The sequence below is a fragment of the Corvus moneduloides genome, chromosome 3 (assembly GCF_009650955.1).
Source record: "Corvus moneduloides isolate bCorMon1 chromosome 3, bCorMon1.pri, whole genome shotgun sequence".
Lineage (NCBI taxonomy): Eukaryota > Metazoa > Chordata > Aves > Passeriformes > Corvidae > Corvus > Corvus moneduloides.
In genome coordinates, this window is record NC_045478.1 from 95325699 (window position 1) to 95342137 (window position 16439).

Consider the following 16439-nt stretch of genomic DNA (forward strand, 5'->3'; position numbering starts at 1 on the left):
GTCAAGTTTAATCTGAATTTTTAGTCTATAAATGAATGCCCTCCCATAGCTGGACTAGGACTCCAGCTGCACTTGGGATGGATTTGCCCTAGGAGCACTAAATGTTGTTTGCCCTTTCCTGTCTCCCACAGAGAAGCCCACTTGGAGACTTGTGCCTTTCTGAGATGAAGGGGCACATCTGCTACAGAACAAACAGAAATCCATCAACTAAGAGACCTCACAGATCCTGCTGGGTTATCTTTTTATATGGAACACTTGCATCTTAGTAAGTTCTTCTCAAGAAAATAGAGAGCATGTCACACTGTTTTAGCAATCCTTTATTGAAGATAACAAGTTGGTTATGTTCACTGTATTGTATGAAACATCACAATATCATACTGGGAAGGTACTATCAGTACAGGGTTGGACCAGAGCGGACAGTCTGAACAATAAACCATTTTGCATTCTTCATTCCCTGTCTTTTAACAACCCCAAAAAAACCAGTAAAGGGACAAATACCTGTTAACATCATCATTTAAAACACTTTAACTTACAAGGCTAAAATCTAATGAATAAATAAAATATACTGTGGCAATAATCCTCTCTAGACCAAAAAAAAAAAAAAAAAAATCAGATACACAGTGAATCAAAATGACTGGAAAAGCTGGCCTTCGGCATCAGTATGAAAGAGCGTGTGGTTTGTACAGACTCACCATGGGGATAAAGTTACAGAAAAATACCATGAATTTAATTTCACACAAAACCAGTTGATGACTGTCATTAGCTTAAAACTACACACAAGGGCAATTACATCCTCGCTGAAACACAGTTTAAACAAATAGGAAAATGTTTACAAGGCATCCACAGCATGTAAATCATGTACAGATGGATACATTCATTGTTTCCCCTCCCCAATAGCTTTTATTTTAGATAAATACTTTACTCTTCCCCATTTTCAGCATTTACTGGACTCATTACATGCACAACTCAAAGAAGTCAGAAAAAAAGTCAAGGTTATTGCAAAAATAGAATTAAACTAAGAATCTTCAAGTACCTTACATGACAGCCACTCTGTACCATGCCCATTGCTTATAAAATGAAAGGTCATTGAACCCATGAAAATATCTCTAATATTTTCTTAATTTAAAATAGATAATTTTAAGTGTATTTATAGTAATCTCAAAGTGATAATTTGAACTTTGAAAATAATGCAAACAATTAAAAATCATACCCATATTACACAAGACTTCCGTCTGTATCTTAAGCTGAAAAAAATCAAAAACCTATAGAAAACCACATATAGAACAAAAAAATAATCACAATTTACATTATAATAAAGGCAAATTTTCAGCATTTTTTAAAAAACCTGCAGCTGTGAGAGATGTCAAAGCAAGTCACTACTAACTATAAATTCACCAGTTTGGTTTTTTAAAAAGATCTTCTCTAGCAAGAGTTGAAGGGTGTGTTGTACACATGCGTAAAATTCTTACTGGTTTTAGATGCCTAGAATCTTCATATATTATTGCCAAATACACTTATCTTCAAGCAAGCAGTAGGCAACGTATCACAATTTGGACACCGCAGGGAAACCTAACGGTCTGGTAATACAGGTAAAACTGGAAAATTAAAAAAGAAAATAAAATACACATCTGATAGCGTACTGCCCAATTGAAATTACTTCCAAGCCACAGAGCTGCAAAGCCTTCCAACTCAGTAAAGTGAAATAAGAAACGTCTCAAACAATTACTTGTACTCTCTCATGCTTGTGTGTTGCATGTTTCATTTAGCCACAGTGTATCTTCAGAGTACACCTACAATCTCGTGCACCTCAGGTACATACACCGATCTGCTGAGAGAATATTCCTTCCTTCCTTCCTTGTTTTTTAGGGCCAAGTTCATGACAGATGTAATCAGTATGCCTGAGGCTGGTAAAAATACTGTAGTACAGGCAATGCTAAGAGTGGCAATATCAGAAAACACAAAAATGAACAAATGATGCAAAATTCTAATATCTTTCTGCCCATTTCACAAAATGTTGGAAATCCACCAGAAATTTTCCCTTGTATTGAAGAAATCAGATTTAAAAGTTTTTTTCCCCCTTTCAGAATGAAAAGCATTTTAGTAGATTTGTAAGGCTACCACGGATCTTCTAGCTCTCCAGCACCCTACAGGAAAAGAAGAGGAGAAATATTACTACTCACCAATACAAATGAAAACATTTTGTTGTACTTTGGAATTCAGAGGCATAATTAAGAAGAATGCTAGCATAAGACAGAAAACATTTTCCTTGTTTTCCATACCTGCCCACTTCCACACACAAATAGTTGCTGTTTGTCAATGTCACGATGGAATTTACTTTTATAAAACATGAATCCAGTAAAGCTATTATAGCAGAATGACTTAAAACCAAGATTTACCTAAAACTGTACTAAATCACAACTACCAATACATGCTACATCTGTGGACTACAAAACAAAAATAAAAGCTCTACAAAATACTACGGAACTCAGCTTTTCAGGTATTCGGGGTCCACAAGAAATTCCTGCAGGCTCATTTTCATTAAGGCAGTGAAATTTGTACCCGTTTTGAACAATTCTATTTTCGTGCAAGTGTTATATGGTATGAACTGACAACTGACACAAGAATTCCAGATTTCCCTTATTAGCAGATGAGCTACCGCTACTGCAAAGTCCCACTATTATCACCGACCTACCCAAAAAAACCCACGTATGTGTACGTGTTGTACCCCAAGAGACATGGAAAAGATGTGGCAGAAGGCAAACTTTAAAAGAATAGTTTATTCATTTATATGGCTGATGTTTAGCTTGAACCTGAGAAATGTTGCCCAAATACAGGATTACGATGAATGCTCCAAACCCCAAATCACTCAAAGCTTTGTAGAAACTAATGATCACCATGAGTTCACATCAGAAGCTATGAAAAGTTCCAAGTCATGTCAAAATGGTAACGCTTCAAAGAAAGTTTATTACTTGCTTAAAAGAGTCAATATGCATACAGATATTATTCCACAGCATATCCTTTATTTTCATTTGATCACAAATTACTATAACTTGACACTAGGTACTATATTGAAGTACATTTTCATTTCTGGATATATGCTATGCTACAGCCTGGGAAGTAATAATACCATTGTCTAGAAAATCAGTATTTATAATGAACAGTGGATACAATCTAAACTGAAAAAAAGAAAAAAATCGAACATTTCATAAGTGACAACCTAAAATGTAACAGCTTTTGTAATTTAGCTGTAATAGAAACTATACACAAACAAAACACAAGCATGCAGTAGACGACGCTGGGGAAAAAAAACCTGAAGAATTTGTATAATTCACAAAAAATACAACTAAGATGTAAATTATTTTACACTGAGTAAACAGTAAACATACACCATCAAAACTATTATTTAATAAATGCTCTAAAAAGAAAAAGTTTTATAATGTCTTTTTGCATAATCATGTTAGATCCTGTTGTTGGTGACACAGGATTTAAAAAAAGAAAATCAGAATCTCGAATGGAAGTTAAATCTTGCTACACAACATAAGATGCAATTACTGTACTATCCCACATTAGCTGAACTTCGAAGGAAGTAAGAGCTCTGTAGAAACAATCTGTACAAATAACTGAAGGAAAGCCAAAGAGTCTTCTAGGCTAGCAGTGGCACAGGCTGCGATCTAAGCAAGGAAGGCCCGGCGGGTGAAGCGCAGCGCTAGCTCGCTGCGGAGTGTCAGGCCTGCTGCTCGCCGCTCTGCTCGCTGCCCGCGCCCCGGCGCGCTGCCGCTGCCGCTGCGGGGCCGGCGCGGGGCTGCGGCGCCTCGGCGGCCGCGCTGTCGTCGGGCGGGCCCCGGGCCTGCAGCTGCGCCAGGCGGTACCCGGCCAGCATCTCCTCCAGCAGGTGGCGGTAGTTCCCCCTATGATTAATCCGCATCTGCCTCAGCGCCTCCGCCAACCTCCCCTGCGTTCCGCCTTCCTCGGCCGCGCCAGGCTCCTTCGGTTGAGATTCAACACCCCAAAAAAATCAGTAGTTAAACTAAAACATTCTCTAACCACATTAAAAAAAAAAAAAAAAATCAAACCGAAAAAACATTTTTTTTTTTCAAACTGAGAAAACATCAGCTTTGCTCTATTTGAATGTAAAACACCCTATTAGCAACATACAACTTGGAACAATATATTTCATGTTCATCCTTTTAAACAACATAGTTTAAGAAATGGTCATTATTAAACCAGCATTTTTAATAATTTCAATTCATTTTGAGCAAGTCATCAAAGTACCTTCTCCCCATTAATTCCACCTTTATTTCAAATATCTTTGATAAATAGATTATACCCCCCTCAACTTTGATTATTTGTCAGTGGAAATTTTTGAACATTTAAGCTTCTTTAGCCACAGGTCAATATATTTAATTGTGAATTTCTGCACAGTCAGTAGCAGCACAGTTCTGTGAAAAACTCAGAGAACAGATAACTCTACTGATAGCAGTTTAGTTGAAGCATCACATCAAAATAAATGCTCAGTGTTTCAGTAAGCACTCTTGATTTTTGTATGCATGATGCTGCCAGAAAAGAAGCAAGCAGCTACCCATAAGCACAAGGAATGCTGGTATTTGAATGACATAAGACACACCTTTGGGCAGACTGTGTATTGCCTAGAAAAATTAGCAGGTAGAACAGTTATTTAATGTCAAACCTAAGAACCTACAGCACAAAATCTGAGTATCAAGTGCTAGTTAAGGAATGGAAGTCTCCTCAGCAAATGAACTGCTTGGTTACAAGCCTTCAGTTGAAGAAAAATGTGTTTTTTGGTGATAGACATGCACATCTGCTACAGTGCTTTGACACTGATACTAGGTATTTTCACTTCCAAGTGCTAAAGCAGTACTGCTGCTTTAAGGGAACAGTACATTTTAAATTATTAATATATAGCAATTTATCAATCTAGACAAATGAAACTGTATCTCTGTAAGCTGGCTGATTTTGCAAGACATTAGAGGCGCAATCCAGACTGCCTTGTTTTCATGATGACCTCATTTTATTGTCATGTAGTCCAAAAGCTTCCTAATTACAAGTACTGCCGCTGCTCATTTTACAAGCTTAACAGCAGTATCGAGAAAATATTTTGGGATCAGTAAGATTTTGCATGCTCTATGTAATGTTGCTGGAATAAAAGCCCCGAGACTGATTAGCACAGTCCAAGCTAAAATGGGGGACAATTTTACCACAAAAATGAGTATTACTGCATATATTGGCATCCCTCTTAAGTTTAATTTGTTCAGGAAGTAAGAGACATTTTCACAGTGGTTTGCTGGTCTTAGTTTGAGATGTTTTGATTCACATGTACTAGCATTTTCATATTCTAATATGAAAATATTCAAGAGAATATTCAAGAATTCAATACTCTCTTCTCTTCAAGAGCCCAGTGAGAAAAAGCAAGATAAAGGAGGTAGTTCTAATGCTTGAAATGGAATTGGTTTAATGCCTTACGAGCACAATGTCAGTGAAAACCCAGGGCATCAAGAAGAGGCTACAGATGCATCCTGTTTCTTGGTTTGACAAAGAAAAAAAACTGAGTTATGTATATACCTAGCTAATATTAAACATGGCAGCATAGCTGGAGACTTCCTTCCAGTTTTTTAAAATTCGGAGAACGTTTAAATTCCGTATTTCGTCTACTCCATCAGTTATGCTGTGAGGTTGACATTAGCACACATACACCCTGAAGTTTCCACATTTCAAAATACCGAGATCTTAAAAAATTCCTTTGGCAGACTGAAGTGAATGATTTCGCTCCATGCAACACTGAAGAGTAAAAGCAATAAGCAATGTAATAGCAGCCCTGAGACTCCTAAGCAATTCAAATGCTGGTAGGAGTTGAATTAGCAGTGCTGTTAGTGTTTGGTATTCAAGCTCACATCCTGCTTTGCGTTGCACCCTATTTTACAGCAGGCTATTTTGTGCTTCCCTTGTGTCCCTCAGTGCTACCAGACAAGAAACCCCACAGACAGTAGGACCGAAACTGCCTCTTTTATATATTATGCATGATATAGACAGAGATTTCTCTCTAATGATGTGTGGTTAGAACAGGTCCCTGAAAACTATGGTTATTGTGCAAGGTAGCATTTGTCTTCCCTCACATTTCAATTCGACTAAGTGCTACTGACCATAAAAACAAGAATAAATTTGTGCTAGCCATATTGAACATGAGTATTCACAGTTTTTACACAAGTTTTGTGCTATTAAATTACGTGCATGAAAAGGGTTGCTATGTATTAAAGACTGGATTTACGATGTTTTGAGAATGGTGTAAAGAGTTGCATCCATTTAAATTTTTAAAATTACGTGTAGCAGCCCTTAACGACACATGATTTGGTTCAGCCAAATGCCAGTGTTTTATTAGTAAAAACAAAGAGAAACATGATTGCTTTCAAATAAGATGCTCAAAGGCAGCTTTAAGCAAATGCCACTGGAACTATTAACACAGCCACTGTCATTTTAACATTGTTCCTTGGGTTTGGGTGTATATATACATATAGTGAAGTAGTTTAATTGGGTAGTAGTCTGCTTAGGAACACATCAAAAAACTAAAATGGTCAGAGAAGTAGAGTCACAGAAAAAGAGCAATACTTTAACATAGTAAGTAGAACAACTCTTCAGTGGTACTGTAACATCACAGTGCTAACAATTACTTAGCTATGAATACATTCTTTTAAATTCCCTTTAAAGATCTGAAAACATCAGGCCCCAATACATAACAGATTCCTGTACTCTCACTCGTATTTGTAAAGGCACAAGCCACCACATTTACAGCAGAAGTCTCTGCTCAAACACTGGTAAAGTTCTTCGTTGTGACCCCAGTGCAGGGCTCTCTCCAGCCCTGGATTTATAAAATACTCGTAAATCTGCTGAGATTCCTAGTGCAAAAAACTTAAGACTGCTATACCCTCAAGCCAGACAAGTGATCTCTGAATACTGCTTTAGTAAGGATTCTTTCATTTCTCAGACTCTTGCTCTGCATGACATCTCATATTTAGGCTCTATGTTAATGTTTCTCAGAAAATGCACATGTGAAGGACAAAAATCTACTATCACTAGTTTGGATAACCAAAAAAAAAAAAAAATCTAAGTGCAACACTACCTGAAATGTTTACAGTGCTGAGTAAAACAAAGCTAGCCTAGAGAGAGATACAACCAAGTTTTTAATTTATATACTTTCTAAGAAGTAACTTGCAAGCCTATTATGATCCAGTTCACAGGAACTCAGGGTAACTACTTCAAAATTGTTAGATGCTAAAAAGCATAGTCTTTAGAAGGAAGTCATATTCTCAATTGCAAAAGTTAATCTGATTGTTTGGGTTGTTGTTTTTGTGGTTTAGAGGGGGCTTTTTACTCATTCGTATTAATATTTTAGCAACTAATTATGTTATTATTTTGCCAAGATAAAAACTGCTCTAGCTTTATATACAACCATAAGATGGAAGATGACTGCCACAGGCAGATTTCCAGTCAGTAATGGAAATATTCTGTACAACACCCACTCTCAGCAGACACATACGCACTGTTAATTGCACACAGGGAAGGACGCTCAAGTGCAAGTCAAGTGCACCTTTGTGCTCTGCAGACTCAGCATCCATGTGTCTAGCTCAATTTTTCATATTAACATCTGCTTTTGCCTCATACTAGTTTAAACAGGGGCATCATTAGCTAGATTTCAATCTCACTTGGCAATGTCATCATTGGGATATACTGTATGTTTCTTTCCTACCTTTGCTTCCTGTTTAAATGTGAGATGTGTAGCAACATTATCACTTTGTGTACACATTCTGAAGAGTCTGATGTTGGGTAACTGAACAGCTTCCTTCCCTTTTAACCTCTCTGGACACTTCAGTATCCAGTTCAGAAGGCTACAAGATCACCACATACACACCTGAAACTGAGTAAGACCAGCAAGGAAGTCATGTTTTCATCACCTCAGAGACAAGGCCCACTAGGATTCATCCACTTCAAGGACAGTAAGATAACTTGCTGGGAAAATGCAAACAGGAATTGTATCCTTCACCAAGGGCGAGCACATCCTCTCAAACTACTCTGGGCCAGTATCACTTAGGGTGAAAAGAATAAAGGTGCTGACTGGGAAATGACATCCTGTCACAAGATCAAACTAGAATTTAGTCCACTCTATTAAAAACACATCATTTTTGAGATTTGCACTTCTATATCAACATAAGAAAAATCTAGTAAGCAGACTGCAGTCTACTGTTCACATCTCTTTTTAAGAAACCAAATTAAAAGCCAAACCAACTACTCAAGGATTTTAACGGCAAAAAAGGTCAAAGCTGTTAATGGTATATTATTTTATGAACAAAATGCACATTTAGGTTAGCTACCTCATTTTATTAAATTAAAATGGATGATGCATAAACATTTCCTGAAAGAAGCCAATAGACAAAAGGATGCTCTACTGCGTATTAGGACTTTCAGCAAATGTGCAGGGCTATTGAGAAGTAAATCTAGACTTAGAATATGTGCATCATAAATGCAACTATGGCATACAACATTTCTAAAAATTAGCCATTAGACAAACTTCTAGGTTTTTTTCTTAAAATACCAATTAATTTGTAAAACCGATGCTGCTTTAATTTTTATTTAATTCTTAAATAAGCCACATATACCAGTAACTTTTCCCCAAAAAGTAGGGAAACTTCTGGCTAAATACAAAAAGTAGTAGCAGGCTGATAGAGGTGCAGATTTTCCTGAAGGACTAAAGAAGCTGGAAAGAGGAAAATTTTATGTATCTTGGTTTGGGGCACTGTTGCACAATTTCTTGAACGTGAAATGAAAAAAGCATATCCTATCACTTTCATCTAGAAAAAGGAACAAATCCTAAAAAATTAAGAAGTTAGAGATTTCTTCCCTATTTGTATTCTTAACAGAATAGTGGCCCCTTCCACCCACACCAGCTTTCCAATTGAAGATAATAAATCAAATATAGGCAGTTAAGAGAAGAGGACAATAGAAAAGACACAGTAATAATTGTAGTGAGACTGCATATTTACTATCTCAAGGTGCACAATTGGTACTTTCAAGGTATTTCAAGTGCAACACCATTCACTGTAATAACTACCTGACTGAGGGCCTTGTAGCATGTCAGAAGAAAAAAATATTACAAAGGATTTATAGAATAAGAATGGTACTTCCACAAAACAGTGCACATAAACTGTACAGGAAATGACGTGTACAAGCACTGATGGTTTTTATGAGTTCTTCAGTTTTTCACAGTTTTTAAACAAATTGAACCACAATTGATAGAAGCACCAGTTATTGGTTACACTAATATTAAGAGCCACCTAATAATCAGGCTTAGAGGTACAATAAACCATATTTCAGTGTAGTATTTAAAATTCAATTTCATAGGAAATGGGAAGAGGAATGTAAGCTATTTTAGAAACCATAACTGAAGTAATCTAAAATCACTTTACACTTTTCCTTAGACCAGTAGAGATGGGATATGAAAAGACAGTGCAAATGCTATGAAAATAGTCAATATTAGTCTTGTCTTTTATATCGAGTGTACGAAGGCCTCCTTACAGAAGGCAACAGGAAGTGTGTTTGCCCCCTCTTGTACTACACTTCTGGACAGCAGAATAACAGCTAGTTAAGTAACAAATTTTCTGACTATTAATTTTTTACAATAATAAACCGTAATTTAGAAAAACCCTGCACTGTTGCCTCACAGGTTTGACTGAGAAAGTGGTAGTCATTTGGATGTTTAAAAAGTCTTTCAGAATTGGGTGTCAGTTTTGTGTCTTTTTGAGGATGAACTTCTATATCAAATACATCCAAAGCAAGGTAAAAATTAGCAGTATGTTACAATATATACAATGTATTTCTAATACTTTATTCCTAGTGATGAACACTTTTGCTTAATGTGTGACACAACTCTGACATTCACATTAGCAAAGAGGTGTAGCAATCAAAATGGGAACTTACCCCCTCATTGTCTCTGTGTGGATTCAGCCTAGTATACACAGCTTCGATAATATTACGCCTAAAAAGAGAAGTTAAAAAAAAATTAAGCACAACAAAGGATTTCAAAACATTGAGAAAAGTGTGATCAGAGTAGGCATTTCAAAGTGATTAAGGTGTTTTTCTTTTAATTTGCCTTTTAAAAAGATGAAACCCACCCTGTCTTTAGTCACTTTCAGTAAGATATTTGGGGGTCTAGCAATCTGGTTAGGATTTGTAAAAACTGAGCAAAGTAAAGCAATTTTCTTACCTTACCGTCTCCATGGTCCACCTCTTTTTAGAGCTGCATAGTCAGATTTTGTCAAAAGTAACATTTAAATCTATATTTTGCTTGTTATAAAGAATTCTTCAAGTTTGCTGGTTTTCTTGCCTTATTTCTGGATGTGGAACTTGAAGACAGTTCCATTTTTCCCTATTTTTATTACATATACACAGGTTACAACTTGCCTACAAAATTTTGAAGTGTGGTATGCAGAGTATACAACCCCTTAGATGTGTTTTCTATTGTCTATTCACACTGTAGAAATTAAAACACAGAAGCCACTAGGTAGACTTTTTTTATGGCAGTGCCATTTAAGGCCACGCTTCCACAGGCAGGCAAAATAGGCACAAAGAACTTCACAAAAAATAAAACCCATCATATAAACAGACTTCTGATTCAAAAAAGGTTATGTACTCACATCTTCAAATCAAAGTTAAAACTGGGAAACATTCAGACAGCTATAATAAATATGATCAAAGTTACTGGCAGCTTCAACAAAAAAGAACTCCTACATGGACTAAGACTCCTTAAGTCTGGAAGTGACCAAGATCTCTAAAAATTATGTCAGAATGAGGGACACCAACTGCTGAGTCTTCTAAAGAGCACAAAGGCATCAGCTGAAGACAGCTGCAAATGTCTCCAATAAACAGCCATGGTTCTCGATGCAACAGAACTTTCTGCCCCAGAATACTGAGGATGCTACAAGTTCGATGAGGCTCCTTCTGTTCACATTTAAGAAATCTGGAAAGACTGCGTATCTGAAGTAGTATAGGATCCACTGGCATTGATGGAATATCTTTCTAGACAAAAGAAACTGAATGTTTTTGCCGATGATACACGAAGGGGTTCTCTCCATTTAGTTCCACACTTAGTGATAGACCAATGGCACAGTTCTGACTAAATGTCTGTACTACATAAAGCAAAGGCATTTGCAATGTAACAGAAAATGCCTAAACAGTCCAAGCAAGACAGCCACAGAAGCAAGAGGTAGCCACTACAGTGGGTTTAAATAGACATGAAAGTCAGGTCCTTAGGAATTATCCAGTCTTCCTTTTTCACTTTTCTTTCTTTCTTTCAACAGTGTACTTCTCTGTGGTTTTCTTTGATGGGAAAACTCAGGAGCAAGATCTTGAGTGGAACTACTAAAGGCCCAAGTACCAGGGTAGCTCAGGACTTTTGTTTACTGCAGCAACAAACAACCAATTTTGAGGCAGCAATTGAAATCACAAGGGGATTGGAGTCAAGCCAGAAAAGAGTCTTTGGAGAGTAAGATTTTAAAGGATAAAGCAGCATCATCAACTGACCACAGCAGAGTTGACACCTGTACATCTCCTGTCTCAAAGAATGGGCCAGCAGGGGCTTCTACACAAGTGAGAAGCTTGAAGGAAGGAAGTATGCAGTGCCAATGTAAGTGGAGCTACTTCAGGGGCTCCTAAGGTTCACAAACACACTCTAGTCACAGTAACATTGTATTGCATTTTCCAGCTCAGACATACTAAAAATTTGGAGCAACTTTAACTGATGCTAAAACCATGGATGTCAGCCACAGACAAGATCTTTTCACAGCCCCTTTGAGGCAGGTCTTGGGAGTTCAAACACAAGGACAAAGTGTAACTTCTTCTTGACCTGGTAACATCCCAGGATAATGACCTCAAGAAAAAGAATATTCTCTTGTTAGGACAAAAGTTTTAAGTTACACAGTATGTGGGTTTGGGTTGTGCAGTAGTACTTTTTCCAAGACTTCCATTAATTTCCTGCAAGTAAAACAAACTTACTTATGTCACTGCCTTTGTCCCAAGTTTGGAGACCAAGAACAAGTTACTTAATACCGTATAATATTCTCTCGAAAGAAACTGCAGGCACACCCCTGAAGTCAAGGGACTTTAAAAGTCAAGATGAAGAGAAAGGCACCAAAATGCAAATTCTGAACCAAGTCCATGAAAAATGTAACCTGAATCACAACAAATTTAAATAGAATTTATATGTCAAGGGTCCAGAATAGTGCAGCAGTACATGATGCAGTTACTAATGAGCAAAACAACAAAACACAGCAGTTGGGAGTCACCAAGAAGAACAGGCACACCAAAACTTCTCTGAATGCCTGGAATGTGCACAAGTGGAAAAGAAGGCCCAGAATGTACAGATACTTCCAAGGCTAGAAAGATATAATCATGGCAAACAGTGCTCATTAACAAGTACATGCAATGAAAATAGATGTACAGACACACACCAGTGCTCAGAGGACAGGACTTCATATTTTGTAAAATACAAATATTCAGAAACAACATGCTTTATGCCAGGGAACAATAATGAGTACTGCTGTCTGGGGAATTCCAGATTAACAATTGTTTATGCAATTCTAAATTCTTTTCATTAAAATCCTTAAGTTAGGTTGCTAGAACATCACCACTGGGTTCATCAGAAAACCAATGTAATTTCTGAAGGTTTATTCCCGTTAATAATAATAATAAACAATATTCTTGTTTATCTACCATTCAGTTTCAGACTAAACAAATAAAAACAATTTTCTTATGACAATGTTTTCTGAGCAAGTAGCTACTGTCCCGAACTTATAACAGACATTAAGTGGTTGGGAAAACATGACATGAGGAAAAGTGATCTCCTGGCATTTTGATATTCATGTTGTTTGACAGCTCTTTATAAGTGTAAAGCAGTAGAAAGTCAAGAATACATATATTTTAATTTTCTGAAATGGCCATATGGAAATAATAAATTAGTATGTTATGTACCAGAATATAATTAATGTATTTCCTCTTTACCATTCTGGAATGGGGACAGCGACACAAATGTTTATATACTGCAAAAGGTAAACTAGCTTCAAATACAAAAACTTGATTTGATTATAGCTATTACAGTAAGAAAACTTTAAAACATTAAAATGAAAGAGTTTCAGTGAATTTAACAGTTCAATAAATTCCAGTACTGTACTCACTTGCCAGCTAAACCACCTCCTGGTGGTAAATTAGGGATATTCTCTGCAGTTAAAATACGAATAACATGAGCAAGATCAGGCATTCCTTCTTCACCCGATTTTTCCATAATTTCTAATTTAAAAACAGAAGAAGTCCTGAGTTAATACCACCCATTGGCTAAGACACTGAAATATAAGATACTATCACTTTTTAACAGAAGCATTATGAAAAAGTTACATGTAAACAGGAAAACATTCTTTACATTTTAGGTTAGCAGCCTTTGCATGGTGGAACAGAGCTTAAATTCATGGTCTGTCTTTCCAGTATGAGTCAAGCCTTACTCTTTAAGAGAAAACCAGAAGCAGACTGTGAACTGAATGAAATACCCCAGAGATAGCAGCCTGTTCTCTCTGAAAAAGACAGCAGCTGGGAGTCTGTTTCAGTCAGCTTCCTGTTGCAGTGCAACACATTACATGCCATAAAGCCAGTGCTTCCCCGGGATTCTGTCACGCATCCTTGTGAGTAACACCTTGTATCCTCAAAGGCCTGAATCTCCAGTGCATAAACACTCTGACCATCATGCAAGCAGGAGGATATATAATGGATAGATAATATTAGCACTCAAGTGGCCAAAAGAGAATACGGGACTGATGAGAAATAATTAAATATACTTATTTTAATAATAATTAAAAATACGGTATTCCATTTTCAAAGCTGACATATAACACAAGTCAAGCCCAGCACTACTAAGTTCTTCTACCTTGGAAAAGAACTGCCTAAACTCAAGTAAATCTTCACATGCTCTCTTTCACCAGAGTTGCTGTTAAGATGCACATGTAGTATCTGTGTATACACTCACACAGGTGTAATGCTACCAGCTTCCACTCATCAGTCTCTACTCATCAACCACTACCACGGCACAAAAAGGCTTGAGAGGAGTTTTTTTCTGAAAATCAACTAAATTAAGGAGCAGAGTGCCATTTCTGTAGATACTGTTCCAGATAAAAACACCTTTGAGCCACAAACTAGAAGAATTAAGAATAAATCCTCTCAAGTACCATCCTAAAAAACTTCAGTCATTCTGTACCTTTGCTACTATCCAAAGATAGATAAACAAATACTTTAATTTTCCTACAATTGATTATATTCTGGATAAGTGACTTGGAGCCTGCATTTACAAGTTTCTTAAGTTAGTAGAAAAGCATACCACCGGTACTTTAAACCCCTCATCCCAAGTTTCCTGGTATTTAAACCTTTCTTGCTGTCTATCACTTACGTAGGAAGCAAGTGATATTCAGGCTTCTCTTAGGACTACCAAGATCAACAAAGTGCTTGGCAAGGTACTCGCTCACTTTGCATGAGGCAGATCAGTAGTAATGCCCCCACGAAGCAATCACTTGTAGAATAATTATAGTACCTTGTAACAAATAAAGCACTGTTATGCTTCTAAGTCTCAATTTTAAGCCAGCAATATACAATCTTTGCAAAGATTAAGATAGGTGCTCTACTACTAGAAGTGATTAAAGACTGTTCCATGAAACTTGATGTGTATGATCATCCATCCATCCATCAAGGATGGATCATGGCTAGCAAAGGAAATGACAGCTGAGTAAGTATGCCTTAATCTTAGGATTTTGATCACTTTTTCCACACATACATAAATTAGCTACAGCTCCTCTTATACATTGCATCCTTTTGTACAGTTCTACTTAGTTAGAAGTAATCGTACTGCTACAATATAATTTTGCTGATATATTTGACAGGAAATGTATCTTATGAATATACACTTTTTATACCAAGAGCGCATCTGGTTCTATACATAGGAAAAGTAGACAAATAGCAAGAATAAGAAGAAAGACTACAAAAGCAAGCAATTTCCAAATATTAATTGCAAGCATAAGGGTTTTATATCTTCTTAAAAAGGAATGAAAGCAATTACAGCTAAAGATTGCTCTATGTTTCTTGGTACTAGAAATATTTATGTTACACTGTATAATAACTTCCCAGGGAGTGCTGAACTGAACCATAAGCATCTTCTCTTCATTTCTAGAAGGTGGCAAAACAAGAATTCTGGCTGAACTAATCATTATCTTTTTCTTTTCCTGGTATTAGAGTGAATAATTTCATCTAGAACCTGTTCCCTCTCTTTAAAAAAAAACAAAGCTTCCTAATAGAAAATCGAGAATAAAGCAAGTGAGCAAGCATGACCTGTTTCCATTACACATCAGTTGGCAGATACATGCTGTGGATGTGCTTGACAAAGGCCACCAGAGAAAGAAACCAAATATTTTCAGGAACAAGATTTATGGGCACTTACAAAGTTCTCACCGTCATCTCTATGATGTTAAGAATAACCGCTACAGTTAACTTTGCATTGCTAACATAACTCAGACACTTAAAGAATAATTCCTGATATTATTATATATGTATATTCATGGAAGTCCACTACAAGGTCTAGTACTTTACTCCTAAAACACTTCTCACTAACAGCCTAACACTTAACTCACCGATAGGCATTTTGAAAATTCAGGTAACATTTTACTTCAGTTTTATATAATGCAAGTCCTCATCCAGACGGCATTACAAGTTCTCCATGTTCCAGCGCCTCCTTTGATGCCCAGCTATCCACTATGACAAATCAGTTTTATATACAGTATATATTCCACATATGTAAAATGTATCATCCAACTCAGTGGATTAACCAGTAAGACTGTTTAAGCCTACACAGATCATGTGCCCCTATTTATGATTTGTAGGGTGTTTTTTGGGTTTTATGGGGTTCTGTGGTTTGTCTGTTATTAACTGCAATTCTGATACACCCTTTCAAATAAACTGAAACATCAGAGAACTGAATTGACTTCTGTGCCTAGTTTTCTCTTTGTGGGACCAAACTTTGGGTCTCTGAAAGGCAGAGAGCAGAAAGTAGTATTTGCAAGGAGCAGTAAGAAAAGAGTGACCTAGCATAACCTCACTGCTGTCCAAAACACCTGTAGAAGGTGCCCATGGCAGTGGTGTTGGAACTAGATGATCTTTAAGGTCCCCTCCAACCCAAACCATTCTAATGGCTCTATGATTGTACTTCGGAGATGGACCAATTAAACGACTCAAACCAGAAGCAGGGCTGTGCTCAGAGTCAGAAATGACTCAAGCACAAGCTTAACTTCATTAAGTATTTCAGTATACTCTACAAGTGGCAGCTTTGGAATGCAGTTACCCACATTCTG

General features: G+C 36.9%; 1 protein-coding gene across 3 annotated transcripts in view; it reads right to left on the bottom strand.

The window, feature by feature from the left end:
• Positions 1-296: 296 nt before the first annotated feature.
• PPM1B (protein phosphatase, Mg2+/Mn2+ dependent 1B) overlaps positions 297-16439 on the bottom strand; it is a 60797-nt gene continuing 44654 nt past the window's right edge. For 2 of the 3 annotated variants that reach the window (XM_032102838.1, XM_032102839.1), the window contains exons 5-7: positions 13236-13347; positions 9985-10042; positions 2945-3985 (exon numbers count right to left, since the gene is read on the bottom strand). In XM_032102838.1, the coding sequence (XP_031958729.1) occupies positions 3725-3985; positions 9985-10042; positions 13236-13347 (431 nt within the window). In that variant the 3' untranslated portion in view covers positions 2945-3724. Of the gene's footprint in view, positions 2145-2944; positions 3986-9984; positions 10043-13235; positions 13348-16439 lie in introns of those variants that run through there. The other variant, XM_032102840.1, reaches the window with a different exon arrangement.